Source organism: Oncorhynchus mykiss, chromosome 5 (assembly GCF_057628025.1).
Source record: "Oncorhynchus mykiss isolate SJ-2025 chromosome 5, ASM5762802v1, whole genome shotgun sequence".
In the NCBI taxonomy this organism is placed as follows: domain Eukaryota; kingdom Metazoa; phylum Chordata; class Actinopteri; order Salmoniformes; family Salmonidae; genus Oncorhynchus; species Oncorhynchus mykiss.
Genome location: NC_143026.1, coordinates 97884499 through 97904465, shown reverse-complemented (window position 1 = coordinate 97904465; position 19967 = coordinate 97884499). Strand labels below are relative to the sequence as shown.

Genomic DNA, 19967 nt, shown 5'->3' with positions numbered 1-19967 from the left:
ATGGTGACTGGAGTATGGATAGCTGTCCCCCAGTATGGTGACTGGAGTATGGGTAGCTTTCCCCCAGTATGGTGACTGGAGTATGGGTAACTGCAGGACAATATGGTGACTGGAGTATGGGTATCTGCAGCCCAGTATGGAGACTGGAGTATGGGTAGCTGTCCCACAGTATGGTGAATGGAGTATGGGTAGCTGTCCCCCAGTATGGTGACTGGAGTATGGGTAGATGCAGCCCAAAATGGTGACTGGAGTATGGGTAGCTGCAGGACAATATGGTGACTGGAGTATGGGTAGCTGCAGCCCAATATGGTGACTGGAGTATGGGTAGCTGCAGGACAATATGGTGACTGGAGTATGGGTAGCTGCAGCCCGATATGGCGACTGGAGTATGGGTAGCTGCAGGACAATATGGTGACTTGAGTATGGGTAGCTTTAGGACAATATGGTGACATGAGCATGGGTAGCTGCAGGACAATACGGTGACTTGAGTATGGGTAGCTGCAGGACAATATGGTGACTTGAGTATGGGTAGCTGCCCCCCAGTATTGTGACTGGAGTATGGGTAGCTGCGGGACAATATGGTGACAGGAGTATGGGTAGCTGCAGGACAATATGGTGACTGGAGTATGGGTAGCTGCAGCCCAGTATGGTGACTGGAGTATGGGTAGCTGTCCCCCAGTATGGTGACTGGAGTATGGGTAACTGCAGGACAATATGGTGACTGGAGTATGGGTATCTGCAGCCCAGTATGGAGACTGGAGTATGGGTAGCTGTCCCACAGTATGGTGAATGGAGTATGGGTAGCTGCAGCCCAGTATGGTGATTGGAGTATGGGTAGCTGTCCCCCAGTATGGTGACTGGAGTATGGGTAGATGCAGCCCAAAATGGTGACTGGAGTATGGGTAGCTGCGGGACAATATGGTGACAGGAGTATGGGTAGCTGCAGGACAATATGGTGACTGGAGTATGGGTAGCTGCAGCCCAATATGGTGACTGGAGTATGGGTAGCTGCAGGACAATATGGTGACTGGAGTATGGGTAGCTGCAGCCCAATATGGTGACTGGAGTATGGGTAGCTGTCCCCCAGTATGGTGACTGGAGTATGGGTAGCTGTCCCCCAGTATGGTGACTGGAGTATGGGTAGCTGCGGGACAATATGGTGACTTGAGTATGGGTAGCTGCAGGACAATAATGGTGACTTGAGTATGAGTAGCTGTCCCCCAATATGGTGACTGAAGAATGGGTAGCCAGCCCAGTATGGTGACTGGAGTATGGGTAGCTGTCCCCCAGTATGGTGACTGGAGTATGGGTAGATGCAGCCCAAAATGGTGACTGGAGTATGGCTAGCTGCAGCCCAATATGGTGACTGGAGTATGGGTAGCTGCAGCCCAATATGGTGACTGGAGTATGGGTAGCTGGCCCCCATTATGGTGACTGGAGTATGGGTAGCTGCAGGACAATATGACGACTTGAGTATGGGTAGCTGCAGGACAACATGACGACTTGAGTATGGGTAGCTGCAGGACAATATGGTGACTTGAGTATGGGTAGCTGCAGCCCAATATGGTGACTGGAGTATGGGTAGCTGCAGGACAATATGGTGACTGGAGTATGGTTAGCTGCAGCCCAGTATGGTGACTGGAGTATGGGTAGCTGTCCCCCAGTATGGTGACTGGAGTATGGGTAGATGCAGCCCAATATGGTGACTGGAGTATGTGTAGCTGTCCCCCAGTATGGTGACAGGAGTATGGGTAGCTGTCCCGCAGTATGGTGACTGGAGTATGGGTAGCTGCAGGACAATATGGTGACTTGAGTATGGGTAGCTGCAGGACAATATGGTGACTTGAGTATGGGTAGCTGCAGGACAATATGGTGACTTGAGTATGGGTAGCTGTCCCCAAGTATTGTGACTGGAGTATGGGTAGCTGCAGCCCAGTATGGTGACTGGAGTATGGATAGCTGTCCCCAGTATGGTGACTGGAGTATGGGTAGCTTTCCCCCAGTATGGTGACTGGAGTATGGGTAACTGCAGGACAATATGGTGACTGGAGTATGGGTATCTGCAGCCCAGTATGGAGACTGGAGTATGGGTAGCTGTCCCACAGTATGGTGAATGGAGTATGGGTAGCTGTCCCCCAGTATGGTGACTGGAGTATGGGTAGATGCAGCCCAAAATGGTGACTGGAGTATGGGTAGCTGCAGGACAATATGGTGACTGGAGTATGGGTAGCTGCAGCCCAATATGGTGACTGGAGTATGGGTAGCTGCAGGACAATATGGTGACTGGAGTATGGGTAGCTGCAGCCCGATATGGCGACTGGAGTATGGGTAGCTGCAGGACAATATGGTGACTTGAGTATGGGTAGCTTTAGGACAATATGGTGACATGAGCATGGGTAGCTGCAGGACAATACGGTGACTTGAGTATGGGTAGCTGCAGGACAATATGGTGACTTGAGTATGGGTAGCTGCCCCCCAGTATTGTGACTGGAGTATGGGTAGCTGCGGGACAATATGGTGACAGGAGTATGGGTAGCTGCAGGACAATATGGTGACTGGAGTATGGGTAGCTGCAGCCCAGTATGGTGACTGGAGTATGGGTAGCTGTCCCCCAGTATGGTGACTGGAGTATGGGTAACTGCAGGACAATATGGTGACTGGAGTATGGGTATCTGCAGCCCAGTATGGAGACTGGAGTATGGGTAGCTGTCCCACAGTATGGTGAATGGAGTATGGGTAGCTGCAGCCCAGTATGGTGATTGGAGTATGGGTAGCTGTCCCCCAGTATGATGACTGGAGTATGGGTAGATGCAGCCCAAAATGGTGACTGGAGTATGGGTAGCTGCGGGACAATATGGTGACAGGAGTATGGGTAGCTGCAGGACAATATGGTGACTGGAGTATGGGTAGCTGCAGCCCAATATGGTGACTGGAGTATGGGTAGCTGCAGGACAATATGGTGACTGGAGTATGGGTAGCTGCAGCCCAATATGGTGACTGGAGTATGGGTAGCTGTCCCCCAGTATGGTGACTGGAGTATGGGTAGCTGTCCCCCAGTATGGTGACTGGAGTATGGGTAGCTGCGGGACAATATGGTGACTTGAGTATGGGTAGCTGCAGGACAATAATGGTGACGTGAGTATGAGTAGCTGTCCCCCAATATGGTGACTGAAGAATGGGTAGCTGCAGCCCAGTATGGTGACTGGAGTATGGGTAGCTGTCCCCCAGTATGGTGACTGGAGTATGGGTAGATGCAGCCCAAAATGGTGACTGGAGTATGGCTAGCTGCAGCCCAATATGGTGACTGGAGTATGGGTAGCTGCAGCCCAATATGGTGACTGGAGTATGGGTAGCTGGCCCCCATTATGGTGACTGGAGTATGGGTAGCTGCAGGACAATATGACGACTTGAGTATGGGTAGCTGCAGGACAACATGACGACTTGAGTATGGGTAGCTGCAGGACAATATGGTGACTTGAGTATGGGTAGCTGCAGCCCAATATGGTGACTGGAGTATGGGTAGCTGCAGGACAATATGGTGACTGGAGTATGGGTAGCTGCAGCCCAGTATGGTGACTGGAGTATGGGTAGCTGTCCCCCAGTATGGTGACTGGAGTATGGGTAGATGCAGCCCAATATGGTGACTGGAGTATGTGTAGCTGTCCCCCAGTATGGTGACAGGAGTATGGGTAGCTGTCCCGCAGTATGGTGACTGGAGTATGGGTAGCTGCAGGACAATATGGTGACTTGAGTATGGGTAGCTGCAGGACAATATGGTGACTTGAGTATGGGTAGCTGCAGGACAATATGGTGACTTGAGTATGGGTAGCTGTCCCCAAGTATTGTGACTGGAGTATGGGTAGCTGCAGCCCAGTATGGTGACTGGAGTATGGATAGCTGTCCCCCAGTATGGTTACTGGAGTATGGGTAGCTTTCCCCCAGTATGGTGACTGGAGTATGGGTAACTGCAGGACAATATGGTGACTGGAGTATGGGTATCTGCAGCCCAGTATGGAGACTGGAGTATGGGTAGCTGTCCCACAGTATGGTGAATGGAGTATGGGTAGCTGTCCCCCAGTATGGTGACTGGAGTATGGGTAGATGCAGCCCAAAATGGTGACTGGAGTATGGGTAGCTGCAGGACAATATGGTGACTGGAGTATGGGTAGCTGCAGCCCAATATGGTGACTGGAGTATGGGTAGCTGCAGGACAATATGGTGACTGGAGTATGGGTAGCTGCAGCCCGATATGGCGACTGGAGTATGGGTAGCTGCAGGACAATATGGTGACTTGAGTATGGGTAGCTTTAGGACAATATGGTGACATGAGCATGGGTAGCTGCAGGACAATACGGTGACTTGAGTATGGGTAGCTGCAGGACAATATGGTGACTTGAGTATGGGTAGCTGCCCCCCAGTATTGTGACTGGAGTATGGGTAGCTGCGGGACAATATGGTGACAGGAGTATGGGTAGCTGCAGGACAATATGGTGACTGGAGTATGGGTAGCTGCAGCCCAGTATGGTGACTGGAGTATGGGTAGCTGTCCCCCAGTATGGTGACTGGAGTATGGGTAACTGCAGGACAATATGGTGACTGGAGTATGGGTATCTGCAGCCCAGTATGGAGACTGGAGTATGGGTAGCTGTCCCACAGTATGGTGAATGGAGTATGGGTAGCTGCAGCCCAGTATGGTGATTGGAGTATGGGTAGCTGTCCCCCAGTATGGTGACTGGAGTATGGGTAGATGCAGCCCAAAATGGTGACTGGAGTATGGGTAGCTGCGGGACAATATGGTGACAGGAGTATGGGTAGCTGCAGGACAATATGGTGACTGGAGTATGGGTAGCTGCAGCCCAATATGGTGACTGGAGTATGGGTAGCTGCAGGACAATATGGTGACTGGAGTATGGGTAGCTGCAGCCCAATATGGTGACTGGAGTATGGGTAGCTGTCCCCCAGTATGGTGACTGGAGTATGGGTAGCTGTCCCCCAGTATGGTGACTGGAGTATGGGTAGCTGCGGGACAATATGGTGACTTGAGTATGGGTAGCTGCAGGACAATAATGGTGACTTGAGTATGAGTAGCTGTCCCCCAATATGGTGACTGAAGAATGGGTAGCCAGCCCAGTATGGTGACTGGAGTATGGGTAGCTGTCCCCCAGTATGGTGACTGGAGTGTGGGTAGATGCAGCCCAAAATGGTGACTGGAGTATGGCTAGCTGCAGCCCAATATGGTGACTGGAGTATGGGTAGCTGCAGCCCAATATGGTGACTGGAGTATGGGTAGCTGGCCCCCATTATGGTGACTGGAGTATGGGTAGCTGCAGGACAATATGACGACTTGAGTATGGGTAGCTGCAGGACAACATGACGACTTGAGTATGGGTAGCTGCAGGACAATATGGTGACTTGAGTATGGGTAGCTGCAGCCCAATATGGTGACTGGAGTATGGGTAGCTGCAGGACAATATGGTGACTGGAGTATGGTTAGCTGCAGCCCAGTATGGTGACTGGAGTATGGGTAGCTGTCCCCCAGTATGGTGACTGGAGTATGGGTAGATGCAGCCCAATATGGTGACTGGAGTATGTGTAGCTGTCCCCCAGTATGGTGACAGGAGTATGGGTAGCTGTCCCGCAGTATGGTGACTGGAGTATGGGTAGCTGCAGGACAATATGGTGACTTGAGTATGGGTAGCTGCAGGACAATATGGTGACTTGAGTATGGGTAGCTGCAGGACAATATGGTGACTTGAGTATGGGTAGCTGTCCCCAAGTATTGTGACTGGAGTATGGGTAGCTGCAGCCCAGTATGGTGACTGGAGTATGGATAGCTGTCCCCAGTATGGTGACTGGAGTATGGGTAGCTTTCCCCCAGTATGGTGACTGGAGTATGGGTAACTGCAGGACAATATGGTGACTGGAGTATGGGTATCTGCAGCCCAGTATGGAGACTGGAGTATGGGTAGCTGTCCCACAGTATGGTGAATGGAGTATGGGTAGCTGTCCCCCAGTATGGTGACTGGAGTATGGGTAGATGCAGCCCAAAATGGTGACTGGAGTATGGGTAGCTGCAGGACAATATGGTGACTGGAGTATGGGTAGCTGCAGCCCAATATGGTGACTGGAGTATGGGTAGCTGCAGGACAATATGGTGACTGGAGTATGGGTAGCTGCAGCCCGATATGGCGACTGGAGTATGGGTAGCTGCAGGACAATATGGTGACTTGAGTATGGGTAGCTTTAGGACAATATGGTGACTTGAGCATGGGTAGCTGCAGGACAATACGGTGACTTGAGTATGGGTAGCTGCAGGACAATATGGTGACTTGAGTATGGGTAGCTGCCCCCCAGTATTGTGACTGGAGTATGGGTAGCTGCGGGACAATATGGTGACAGGAGTATGGGTAGCTGCAGGACAATATGGTGACTGGAGTATGGGTAGCTGCAGCCCAGTATGGTGACTGGAGTATGGGTAGCTGTCCCCCAGTATGGTGACTGGAGTATGGGTAACTGCAGGACAATATGGTGACTGGAGTATGGGTATCTGCAGCCCAGTATGGAGACTGGAGTATGGGTAGCTGTCCCACAGTATGGTGAATGGAGTATGGGTAGCTGCAGCCCAGTATGGTGATTGGAGTATGGGTAGCTGTCCCCCAGTATGGTGACTGGAGTATGGGTAGATGCAGCCCAAAATGGTGACTGGAGTATGGGTAGCTGCGGGACAATATGGTGACAGGAGTATGGGTAGCTGCAGGACAATATGGTGACTGGAGTATGGGTAGCTGCAGCCCAATATGGTGACTGGAGTATGGGTAGCTGCAGGACAATATGGTGACTGGAGTATGGGTAGCTGCAGCCCAATATGGTGACTGGAGTATGGGTAGCTGTCCCCCAGTATGGTGACTGGAGTATGGGTAGCTGTCCCCCAGTATGGTGACTGGAGTATGGGTAGCTGCGGGACAATATGGTGACTTGAGTATGGGTAGCTGCAGGACAATAATGGTGACGTGAGTATGAGTAGCTGTCCCCCAATATGGTGACTGAAGAATGGGTAGCTGCAGCCCAGTATGGTGACTGGAGTATGGGTAGCTGTCCCCCAGTATGGTGACTGGAGTATGGGTAGATGCAGCCCAAAATGGTGACTGGAGTATGGCTAGCTGCAGCCCAATATGGTGACTGGAGTATGGGTAGCTGCAGCCCAATATGGTGACTGGAGTATGGGTAGCTGGCCCCCATTATGGTGACTGGAGTATGGGTAGCTGCAGGACAATATGACGACTTGAGTATGGGTAGCTGCAGGACAACATGACGACTTGAGTATGGGTAGCTGCAGGACAATATGGTGACTTGAGTATGGGTAGCTGCAGCCCAATATGGTGACTGGAGTATGGGTAGCTGCAGGACAATATGGTGACTGGAGTATGGGTAGCTGCAGCCCAGTATGGTGACTGGAGTATGGGTAGCTGTCCCCCAGTATGGTGACTGGAGTATGGGTAGATGCAGCCCAATATGGTGACTGGAGTATGTGTAGCTGTCCCCCAGTATGGTGACAGGAGTATGGGTAGCTGTCCCGCAGTATGGTGACTGGAGTATGGGTAGCTGCAGGACAATATGGTGACTTGAGTATGGGTAGCTGCAGGACAATATGGTGACTTGAGTATGGGTAGCTGCAGGACAATATGGTGACTTGAGTATGGGTAGCTGTCCCCAAGTATTGTGACTGGAGTATGGGTAGCTGCAGCCCAGTATGGTGACTGGAGTATGGATAGCTGTCCCCCAGTATGGTTACTGGAGTATGGGTAGCTTTCCCCCAGTATGGTGACTGGAGTATGGGTAACTGCAGGACAATATGGTGACTGGAGTATGGGTATCTGCAGCCCAGTATGGAGACTGGAGTATGGGTAGCTGTCCCACAGTATGGTGAATGGAGTATGGGTAGCTGTCCCCCAGTATGGTGACTGGAGTATGGGTAGATGCAGCCCAAAATGGTGACTGGAGTATGGGTAGCTGCAGGACAATATGGTGACTGGAGTATGGGTAGCTGCAGCCCAATATGGTGACTGGAGTATGGGTAGCTGCAGGACAATATGGTGACTGGAGTATGGGTAGCTGCAGCCCGATATGGCGACTGGAGTATGGGTAGCTGCAGGACAATATGGTGACTTGAGTATGGGTAGCTTTAGGACAATATGGTGACATGAGCATGGGTAGCTGCAGGACAATACGGTGACTTGAGTATGGGTAGCTGCAGGACAATATGGTGACTTGAGTATGGGTAGCTGCCCCCCAGTATTGTGACTGGAGTATGGGTAGCTGCGGGACAATATGGTGACAGGAGTATGGGTAGCTGCAGGACAATATGGTGACTGGAGTATGGGTAGCTGCAGCCCAGTATGGTGACTGGAGTATGGGTAGCTGTCCCCCAGTATGGTGACTGGAGTATGGGTAACTGCAGGACAATATGGTGACTGGAGTATGGGTATCTGCAGCCCAGTATGGAGACTGGAGTATGGGTAGCTGTCCCACAGTATGGTGAATGGAGTATGGGTAGCTGCAGCCCAGTATGGTGATTGGAGTATGGGTAGCTGTCCCCCAGTATGGTGACTGGAGTATGGGTAGATGCAGCCCAAAATGGTGACTGGAGTATGGGTAGCTGCGGGACAATATGGTGACAGGAGTATGGGTAGCTGCAGGACAATATGGTGACTGGAGTATGGGTAGCTGCAGCCCAATATGGTGACTGGAGTATGGGTAGCTGCAGGACAATATGGTGACTGGAGTATGGGTAGCTGCAGCCCAATATGGTGACTGGAGTATGGGTAGCTGTCCCCCAGTATGGTGACTGGAGTATGGGTAGCTGTCCCCCAGTATGGTGACTGGAGTATGGGTAGCTGCGGGACAATATGGTGACTTGAGTATGGGTAGCTGCAGGACAATAATGGTGACTTGAGTATGAGTAGCTGTCCCCCAATATGGTGACTGAAGAATGGGTAGCCAGCCCAGTATGGTGACTGGAGTATGGGTAGCTGTCCCCCAGTATGGTGACTGGAGTGTGGGTAGATGCAGCCCAAAATGGTGACTGGAGTATGGCTAGCTGCAGCCCAATATGGTGACTGGAGTATGGGTAGCTGCAGCCCAATATGGTGACTGGAGTATGGGTAGCTGGCCCCCATTATGGTGACTGGAGTATGGGTAGCTGCAGGACAATATGACGACTTGAGTATGGGTAGCTGCAGGACAACATGACGACTTGAGTATGGGTAGCTGCAGGACAATATGGTGACTTGAGTATGGGTAGCTGCAGCCCAATATGGTGACTGGAGTATGGGTAGCTGCAGGACAATATGGTGACTGGAGTATGGTTAGCTGCAGCCCAGTATGGTGACTGGAGTATGGGTAGCTGTCCACCAGTATGGTGACTGGAGTATGGGTAGATGCAGCCCAATATGGTGACTGGAGTATGTGTAGCTGTCCCCCAGTATGGTGACAGGAGTATGGGTAGCTGTCCCGCAGTATGGTGACTGGAGTATGGGTAGCTGCAGGACAATATGGTGACTTGAGTATGGGTAGCTGCAGGACAATATGGTGACTTGAGTATGGGTAGCTGCAGGACAATATGGTGACTTGAGTATGGGTAGCTGTCCCCAAGTATTGTGACTGGAGTATGGGTAGCTGCAGCCCAGTATGGTGACTGGAGTATGGATAGCTGTCCCCAGTATGGTGACTGGAGTATGGGTAGCTTTCCCCCAGTATGGTGACTGGAGTATGGGTAACTGCAGGACAATATGGTGACTGGAGTATGGGTATCTGCAGCCCAGTATGGAGACTGGAGTATGGGTAGCTGTCCCACAGTATGGTGAATGGAGTATGGGTAGCTGTCCCCCAGTATGGTGACTGGAGTATGGGTAGATGCAGCCCAAAATGGTGACTGGAGTATGGGTAGCTGCAGGACAATATGGTGACTGGAGTATGGGTAGCTGCAGCCCAATATGGTGACTGGAGTATGGGTAGCTGCAGGACAATATGGTGACTGGAGTATGGGTAGCTGCAGCCCGATATGGCGACTGGAGTATGGGTAGCTGCAGGACAATATGGTGACTTGAGTATGGGTAGCTTTAGGACAATATGGTGACATGAGCATGGGTAGCTGCAGGACAATACGGTGACTTGAGTATGGGTAGCTGCAGGACAATATGGTGACTTGAGTATGGGTAGCTGCCCCCCAGTATTGTGACTGGAGTATGGGTAGCTGCGGGACAATATGGTGACAGGAGTATGGGTAGCTGCAGGACAATATGGTGACTGGAGTATGGGTAGCTGCAGCCCAGTATGGTGACTGGAGTATGGGTAGCTGTCCCCCAGTATGGTGACTGGAGTATGGGTAACTGCAGGACAATATGGTGACTGGAGTATGGGTATCTGCAGCCCAGTATGGAGACTGGAGTATGGGTAGCTGTCCCACAGTATGGTGAATGGAGTATGGGTAGCTGCAGCCCAGTATGGTGATTGGAGTATGGGTAGCTGTCCCCCAGTATGGTGACTGGAGTATGGGTAGATGCAGCCCAAAATGGTGACTGGAGTATGGGTAGCTGCGGGACAATATGGTGACAGGAGTATGGGTAGCTGCAGGACAATATGGTGACTGGAGTATGGGTAGCTGCAGCCCAATATGGTGACTGGAGTATGGGTAGCTGCAGGACAATATGGTGACTGGAGTATGGGTAGCTGCAGCCCAATATGGTGACTGGAGTATGGGTAGCTGTCCCCCAGTATGGTGACTGGAGTATGGGTAGCTGTCCCCCAGTATGGTGACTGGAGTATGGGTAGCTGCGGGACAATATGGTGACTTGAGTATGGGTAGCTGCAGGACAATAATGGTGACGTGAGTATGAGTAGCTGTCCCCCAATATGGTGACTGAAGAATGGGTAGCTGCAGCCCAGTATGGTGACTGGAGTATGGGTAGCTGTCCCCCAGTATGGTGACTGGAGTATGGGTAGATGCAGCCCAAAATGGTGACTGGAGTATGGCTAGCTGCAGCCCAATATGGTGACTGGAGTATGGGTAGCTGCAGCCCAATATGGTGACTGGAGTATGGGTAGCTGGCCCCCATTATGGTGACTGGAGTATGGGTAGCTGCAGGACAATATGACGACTTGAGTATGGGTAGCTGCAGGACAACATGACGACTTGAGTATGGGTAGCTGCAGGACAATATGGTGACTTGAGTATGGGTAGCTGCAGCCCAATATGGTGACTGGAGTATGGGTAGCTGCAGGACAATATGGTGACTGGAGTATGGGTAGCTGCAGCCCAGTATGGTGACTGGAGTATGGGTAGCTGTCCCCCAGTATGGTGACTGGAGTATGGGTAGATGCAGCCCAATATGGTGACTGGAGTATGTGTAGCTGTCCCCCAGTATGGTGACAGGAGTATGGGTAGCTGTCCCGCAGTATGGTGACTGGAGTATGGGTAGCTGCAGGACAATATGGTGACTTGAGTATGGGTAGCTGCAGGACAATATGGTGACTTGAGTATGGGTAGCTGCAGGACAATATGGTGACTTGAGTATGGGTAGCTGTCCCCAAGTATTGTGACTGGAGTATGGGTAGCTGCAGCCCAGTATGGTGACTGGAGTATGGATAGCTGTCCCCCAGTATGGTTACTGGAGTATGGGTAGCTTTCCCCCAGTATGGTGACTGGAGTATGGGTAACTGCAGGACAATATGGTGACTGGAGTATGGGTATCTGCAGCCCAGTATGGAGACTGGAGTATGGGTAGCTGTCCCACAGTATGGTGAATGGAGTATGGGTAGCTGTCCCCCAGTATGGTGACTGGAGTATGGGTAGATGCAGCCCAAAATGGTGACTGGAGTATGGGTAGCTGCAGGACAATATGGTGACTGGAGTATGGGTAGCTGCAGCCCAATATGGTGACTGGAGTATGGGTAGCTGCAGGACAATATGGTGACTGGAGTATGGGTAGCTGCAGCCCGATATGGCGACTGGAGTATGGGTAGCTGCAGGACAATATGGTGACTTGAGTATGGGTAGCTTTAGGACAATATGGTGACTTGAGCATGGGTAGCTGCAGGACAATACGGCGACTTGAGTATGGGTAGCTGCAGGACAATATGGTGACTTGAGTATGGGTAGCTGCCCCCCAGTATTGTGACTGGAGTATGGGTAGCTGCGGGACAATATGGTGACAGGAGTATGGGTAGCTGCAGGACAATATGGTGACTGGAGTATGGGTAGCTGCAGCCCAGTATGGTGACTGGAGTATGGGTAGCTGTCCCCCAGTATGGTGACTGGAGTATGGGTAACTGCAGCCCAAAATGGTGACTGGAGTATGGGTAGCTGCGGGACAATATGTTGACAGGAGTATGGGTAGCTGCAGGACAATATGGTGACTGGAGTATGGGTAGCTGCAGCCCAATATGGTGACTGGAGTATGGGTAGCTGCAGGACAATATGGTGACTGGAGTATGGGTAGCTGCAGCCCAATATGGTGACTGGAGTATGGGTAGCTGCAGGACAATATGGTGACTTGAGTATGGGTAGCTGCAGGACAATATGGTGACTTGAGTATGGGTAGCTGTCCCCAAGTATTGTGACTGGAGTATGGGTAGCTGCAGCCCAGTATGGTGACTGGAGTATGGATAGCTGTCCCCCAGTATGGTTACTGGAGTATGGGTAGCTTTCCCCCAGTATGGTGACTGGAGTATGGGTAACTGCAGGACAATATGGTGACTGGAGTATGGGTATCTGCAGCCCAGTATGGAGACTGGAGTATGGGTAGCTGTCCCACAGTATGGTGAATGGAGTATGGGTAGCTGTCCCCCAGTATGGTGACTGGAGTATGGGTAGATGCAGCCCAAAATGGTGACTGGAGTATGGGTAGCTGCAGGACAATATGGTGACTGGAGTATGGGTAGCTGCAGCCCAATATGGTGACTGGAGTATGGGTAGCTGCAGGACAATATGGTGACTGGAGTATGGGTAGCTGCAGCCCGATATGGCGACTGGAGTATGGGTAGCTGCAGGACAATATGGTGACTTGAGTATGGGTAGCTTTAGGACAATATGGTGACTTGAGCATGGGTAGCTGCAGGACAATACGGCGACTTGAGTATGGGTAGCTGCAGGACAATATGGTGACTTGAGTATGGGTAGCTGCCCCCCAGTATTGTGACTGGAGTATGGGTAGCTGCGGGACAATATGGTGACAGGAGTATGGGTAGCTGCAGGACAATATGGTGACTGGAGTATGGGTAGCTGCAGCCCAGTATGGTGACTGGAGTATGGGTAGCTGTCCCCCAGTATGGTGACTGGAGTATGGGTAACTGCAGCCCAAAATGGTGACTGGAGTATGGGTAGCTGCGGGACAATATGTTGACAGGAGTATGGGTAGCTGCAGGACAATATGGTGACTGGAGTATGGGTAGCTGCAGCCCAATATGGTGACTGGAGTATGGGTAGCTGCAGGACAATATGGTGACTGGAGTATGGGTAGCTGCAGCCCAATATGGTGACTGGAGTATGGGTAGCTGTCCCCCAGTATGGTGACTGGAGTATGGGTAGCTGTCCCCCAGTATGGTGACTGGAGTATGGGTAGCTGCGGGACAATATGGTGACTTGAGTATGGGTAGCTGCAGGACAATAATGGTGACTTGAGTATGAGTAGCTGTCCCCCAATATGGTGACTGAAAAATGGGTAGCTGCAGCCCAGTATGGTGACTGGAGAATGGGTAGCTGTCCCCCAGTATGGTGACTGGAGTATGGGTAGATGCAGCCCAAAATGGTGACTGGAGTATGGCTAGCTGCAGCCCAATATGGTGACTGGAGTATGGGTAGCTGCAGCCCAATATGGTGACTGGAGTATGGGTAGCTGGCCCCCATTATGGTGACTGGAGTATGGGTAGCTGCAGGACAATATGACGACTTGAGTGTGGGTAGCTGCAGGACAACATGACGACTTGAGTATGGGTAGCTGCAGGACAATATGGTGACTTGAGTATGGGTAGCTGCAGCCCAATATGGTGACTGGAGTATGGGTAGCTGCAGGACAATATGGTGACTGGAGTATGGGTAGCTGCAGCCCAGTATGGTGACTGGAGTATGGGTAGCTGTCCCCCAGTATGGTGACTGGAGTATGGGTAGATGCAGCCCAATATGGTGACTGGAGTATGTGTAGCTGTCCCCCAGTATGGTGACTGGAGTATGGGTAGCTGCAGGACAATATGGTGACTGGAGTATGGGTAGCTGCAGCCCGATATGGCGACTGGAGTATGGGTAGCTGCAGGACAATATGGTGACTTGAGTATGGGTAGCTTTAGGACAATATGGTGACTTGAGCATGGGTAGCTGCAGGACAATACGGTGACTTGAGTATGGGTAGCTGCAGGACAATATGGTGACTTGAGTATGGGTAGCTGCCCCCCAGTATTGTGACTGGAGTATGGGTAGCTGCGGGACAATATGGTGACAGGAGTATGGGTAGCTGCAGGACAATATGGTGACTGGAGTATGGGTAGCTGCAGCCCAGTATGGTGACTGGAGTATGGGTAGCTGTCCCCCAGTATGGTGACTGGAGTATGGGTAACTGCAGGACAATATGGTGACTGGAGTATGGGTATCTGCAGCCCAGTATGGAGACTGGAGTATGGGTAGCTGTCCCACAGTATGGTGAATGGAGTATGGGTAGCTGCAGCCCAGTATGGTGATTGGAGTATGGGTAGCTGTCCCCCAGTATGGTGACTGGAGTATGGGTAGATGCAGCCCAAAATGGTGACTGGAGTATGGGTAGCTGCGGGACAATATGGTGACAGGAGTATGGGTAGCTGCAGGACAATATGGTGACTGGAGTATGGGTAGCTGCAGCCCAATATGGTGACTGGAGTATGGGTAGCTGCAGGACAATATGGTGACTGGAGTATGGGTAGCTGCAGCCCAATATGGTGACTGGAGTATGGGTAGCTGTCCCCCAGTATGGTGACTGGAGTATGGGTAGCTGTCCCCCAGTATGGTGACTGGAGTATGGGTAGCTGCGGGACAATATGGTGACTTGAGTATGGGTAGCTGCAGGACAATAATGGTGACTTGAGTATGAGTAGCTGTCCCCCAATATGGTGACTGAAGAATGGGTAGCTGCAGCCCAGTATGGTGACTGGAGTATGGGTAGCTGTCCCCCAGTATGGTGACTGGAGTATGGGTAGATGCAGCCCAAAATGGTGACTGGAGTATGGGTAGCTGCGGGACAATATGGTGACAGGAGTATGGGTAGCTGCAGGACAATATGATGACTGGAGTATGGGTAGCTGCAGCCCAATATGGTGACTGGAGTATGGGTAGCTGCAGCCCAATATGGTGACTGGAGTATGGGTAGCTGCAGGACAATATGGTGACTGGAGTATGGGTAGCTGCAGGACAATATGGTGACTTGAGTATGGGTAGCTGCAGGACAATATGGTGACTTGAGTATGGGTAGCTGTCCCCCAGTATGGTGACTGGAGTATGGGTAGCTGTCCCCCAGTATGGTGACTGGAGTATGGTAGCTGCAGGACAATATGGTGACTTGAGTATGGGTAGCTGCAGGACAATATGGTGACTTGAGTATGGGTAGCTGCAGCCCAGTATGGTGATTGGAGTATGGGTAGCTGTCCCCCAGTATGGTGAATGGAGTATGGGTAGATGCAGGCCAAAATGGTGACTGGAGTATGGGTAGCTGCGGGACAATATGGTGACAGGAGTATGGGTAGCTGCAGGACAATATGGTGACTGGAGTATGGGTAGCTGCAGCCCAATATGGTGACTGGAGTATGGCTAGCTGCAGCCCAATATGGTGACTGGAGTATGGGTAGCTGCAGCCCAATATGGTGACTGGAGTATGGGTAGCTGCAGCCCAGTATGGTGACTGGAGTATGGGTAGCTGTACCCCAGTATAGTGACTGGAGTATGGGTAGCTGTCTCCCAGTATGGTGACTGGAGTATGGGTAGCTGTCCCCCAGTATAGTGACTGGAGTATGGGTAGCTGTCCCCCAGTATGGTGACTGGAGTATGGGTAGCTGGAGGACAATATGGTGACTTGAGTATGGGTAGCTGCAGGACAATATGGTGACTTGAGTATGGGTAGCTGTCCCCCAATATGGTGACTGGAGTATGGGTAGCTGCAGGACAATATGACGACTTGAGTATGGATAAGTGCAGGACAATATGGTGACTGGAGTATGGGTAGCTGCAGGACAATATGACGACTTGAGTATGGGTAGCTGCAGGACAATATGACGACTCTAGTATGGGTAGCTGCAGTCCAATATGGTGACTTGATTATGGGTAGCTGCAGGACAATATGGTGACTTGAGTATGGGTAGCTGCAGCCCAATATGGTGACTGGAGTATGGGTAGCTGCAGGACAATATGGTGACTGGAGTATGGGTAGCTGCAGCCCAGTATGGTGACTGAAGTATGGGTAGCTGCAGGCCAATATGGTGACTGGAGTATGGTTAGCTGCAGAACAATATGGTTACTTGAGTATGCGTAGCTGCAGCCCAATACGGTGACTGGAGTATGGGTAGTTGCAGGACAATATGGTGACTGTAGTATGGGTAGCTGCAGCCCAGTATGGTGACTGAAGTATGGGTAGCTGCAGGCCAATATGGTGACTGGAGTATGGTTAGCTGCAGAACAATATGGTTACTTGAGTATGCGTAGCTGCAGCCCAATACGGTGACTGGAGTATGGGTAGCTGTCCCCCAATATGGTGACTGGAGTATGGTTAGCTGCAGAACAATATGGTTACTTGAGTTTGGGTAGCTGCAGGACAATATGGTGACTGGAATATGGGTAGCTGCAGCCCAATATGGTGACTGGAGTATGGGTAGCTGTCCCCCAATATGGTGACTGGAGTATGGTTAGCTGCAGAACAATATGGTTACTTGAGTTTGGGTAGCTGCAGGACAATATGGTGACTGGAATATGGGTAGATGCAGGACAATATGGTGACTGGAGTATGGGTAGCTGCAGGACAATGTGGTGACTGGAGTATGGGTAGCTGCAGGACAATATGACGACTGGAGTATGGGTAGCTGCAGGACAATATGGTGACTTGAGTTTGGGTAGCTGCAGGACAATATGGTGACTGGAATATGGGTAGATGCAGGACAATATGGTGACTGGAGTATGGGTAGCTGCAGGACAATGTGGTGACTGGAGTATGGGTAGCTGCAGGACAATATGGTGACTGGAGTTTGGGTAGATGCAGGACAATATGGTGACTGGAGTATGGGTAGCTGAGGCCCAATATGGTGACTGGAGTATGGGTAGCTTCAGGACATTATGGTGACTGGAGTATGGGTAGCTGCAGGACAAAATGTTGACTGGAGTATGGGTAGCTGTCCCCCAGTATGGTGACTGGAGTATGGGTAGCTGCAGGACAATATGGTGACTGGAGTATGGGTAGCTGCAGGACAATATGGTGACTGGAGAATGGGTAGCTGCAGGATAATATGGTGACTGGAGTATGGGTAGCTGAAGGACAATATGGTGACTGGAGTATGGGTAGCTGCAGGACAATATGGTGACTGGAGTATGGGTAGCTGCAAGACAATATAGTGACTGGAGTATGGGTAGCTGCAGGACAATATGGTGACTTCAGTATGGGTAGCTGCAGGACAATATGGTGACTGGAGTATGGGTAGCTTCAGGACAATATGGTGACTGGGGTATGGGTAGCTGCAGGACAATATGGTGACTGGAGTATGGGTAGCTGCAGGACAATATGGTGACTGGAGTATGGGTAGCTGCAGGACAATATGGTGACTGGAGTATGGGTAGCTGCAGGACAATATGGTGACTTGAGTATGGGTAGCTGCAGGACAATATGGTGACTTGAGTATGGGTAGCTGCAGGACAATATGGTGACCGGAGTATGGGTAGCTGCAGGACAATATGAGAACTTGAGTATGGGTAAATGAGTGTGTTGAAAGGAATGGGTGCATGGAAAGCGAATCAGCTAATTTGTTGTCACTCAAGACCGTTTTACGTGGCTGTTTGGGATTCACAATGAGTCGATAAGCCGGCGACCATTGCACCATCAACATACTCCCTACAGGGCACCTCTATCAAGGGCATGTGGCCATCAACATGCTCCCTACTGGGCACCTGTATGACGGGCATGTGGCCATCAACATGCTCCCTACTGGGCACCTGTATCAAGGGCATGTGGCCATCAACATGCTCCCTACTGGGCACCTGTATCACGGGCATGTCACCGGCGCTAGCTAACTTGTCATAATTAAAAAAATTGACAGCAGTGTAATGTTGTGTTGACTATAAAGCAGCTACAGCAGCAGAGAGACAGATGTATATATTTTACCTTTCTAGCCCCAGGGAACAGGATAGGGATGAACCGGAAGTTCTTACTGCCGTTCTGAATGAACTCATTCTGCAGCTGCAGCACAAACACACAGAACATGTGACCCAGCGTTATGACACGGTCAGAGCCACATCATGATGACATAACATGTCATAAGCTGTTTTAATGACACTGTCATGGCATATTCAGACCTGTTGTGACACCTGTTGTGACCGTTATTCTATGGCTGGTTATGACACCTACATGAGAATGTCAAAAGCCACCAAACCTACCACACAAGGCAAAACATTTAATTACACCATAATCTACATGTCAACAGTGTGTTTGTTATAGAAAAAAGAAAATTGATATGGTCAATTAAATTATCATTGTAATTGCGCACACATTGATGCCAGACAGCTGTTATGACATGGTTATAACCGTGTCATAATGTGTTATGACACCTGGTGTCAAGTGTTACCAAAATGTTTGATTTCACCTCATTTTAACATCGGTCATAAAAAAACTAGTTTTCCCATCTCAAGGTAAAAAAAAAAAAAAGACTACTGTAAGTGTCAATTAAGTGCCAAATAAAGTAACAGGGTTGACTGTAATAGGGTTGACCGTAACAGGGTTGACTGTAACAGGATGGACAATTTCATCTTAAATCACCCATAAATCCCCTTGTGACAGGGGACAGAGACATTGTAGCCAAAATACAACAGACTCAGTTTAAAGGTTGCATGAAGGCCTGGGGTGTTTTCACTAAGGACCAAACAGAACCAAACAGGGAGGGACCTACCTGAATTTGTCCAATAAAAACTTGTTTTCGTTGCAAAGCTTTTTCTGTTTGGAGTAAACTGTTTTTGCTGCAATATTTTGCAACAGTGACCGACTAAAGAATATACCTCTGACCTGTTTGTGTATGTAGACAGTGTTGAGGTCTGACAGTGTTGAGGTCTGACAGTGTTGAGGTCTGACAGTGTTGAGATCTGACAGTGTTGAGGTCTGACTGTGTTGAGGTCTGACAGTGTTGAGGTACCTGTTTGTGTATGTAGACAGTGTTGAGGTCTGACTGTGTTGAGGTCTGACAGTGTTGAGGTCTGACAGTGTTGAGGTCTGACTGTGTTGAGGTCTGACTGTGTTGAGGTCTTACTGTGTTGAGGACTGACTGTGTTAAGGTACCTGTTTGTGTATGTAGACTGTGTTGAGGTCTGACAGTGTTGAGGTCTGACAGTGTTGAGGTCTGACAATGTTGAGGTCTGACTGTGTTGAGGTCTGACTGTGTTGAGGTCTGACAGTGTTGAGGTCTGACAGTGTTGAGGTCTGACAGTGTTGAGGTCTGACTGTGTTGAGGTCTGACAGTGTTGAGGTCTGACTGTGTTGAGGTCTAACTGTGTTGAGGTACCTGTTTGTGTATGTAGACAGTGTTGAGGTCTGACAGTGTTGAGGTCTGACTGTGTTGAGGTCTGACTGTGTTGAGGTCTGCGTGTGTTGAGGTCTGACTGTGTTGAGGTCTGAATGTGTTGAGGTACCTGTTTGTGTATGTAGACTGTGTTGAGGTCTGACAGTGTTGAGGTCTGACAGTGTTGAGGTCTGACTGTGTTGAGG

The 19967-nt window shown here is 50.5% G+C and overlaps 1 protein-coding gene across 1 annotated transcript in view; it reads right to left on the bottom strand.

Moving 5' to 3' along the window:
- Nucleotides 1–19967, bottom strand: part of traf3ip2l (TRAF3 interacting protein 2-like) — an 87565-nt gene that overhangs the window by 18405 nt on the left and 49193 nt on the right. The window contains exon 9 of the mRNA XM_036979033.2: nt 18378–18452. Within this exon, the coding sequence (XP_036834928.2) occupies nt 18378–18452 (75 nt within the window). The remainder of the gene's footprint in view (nt 1–18377; nt 18453–19967) is intronic.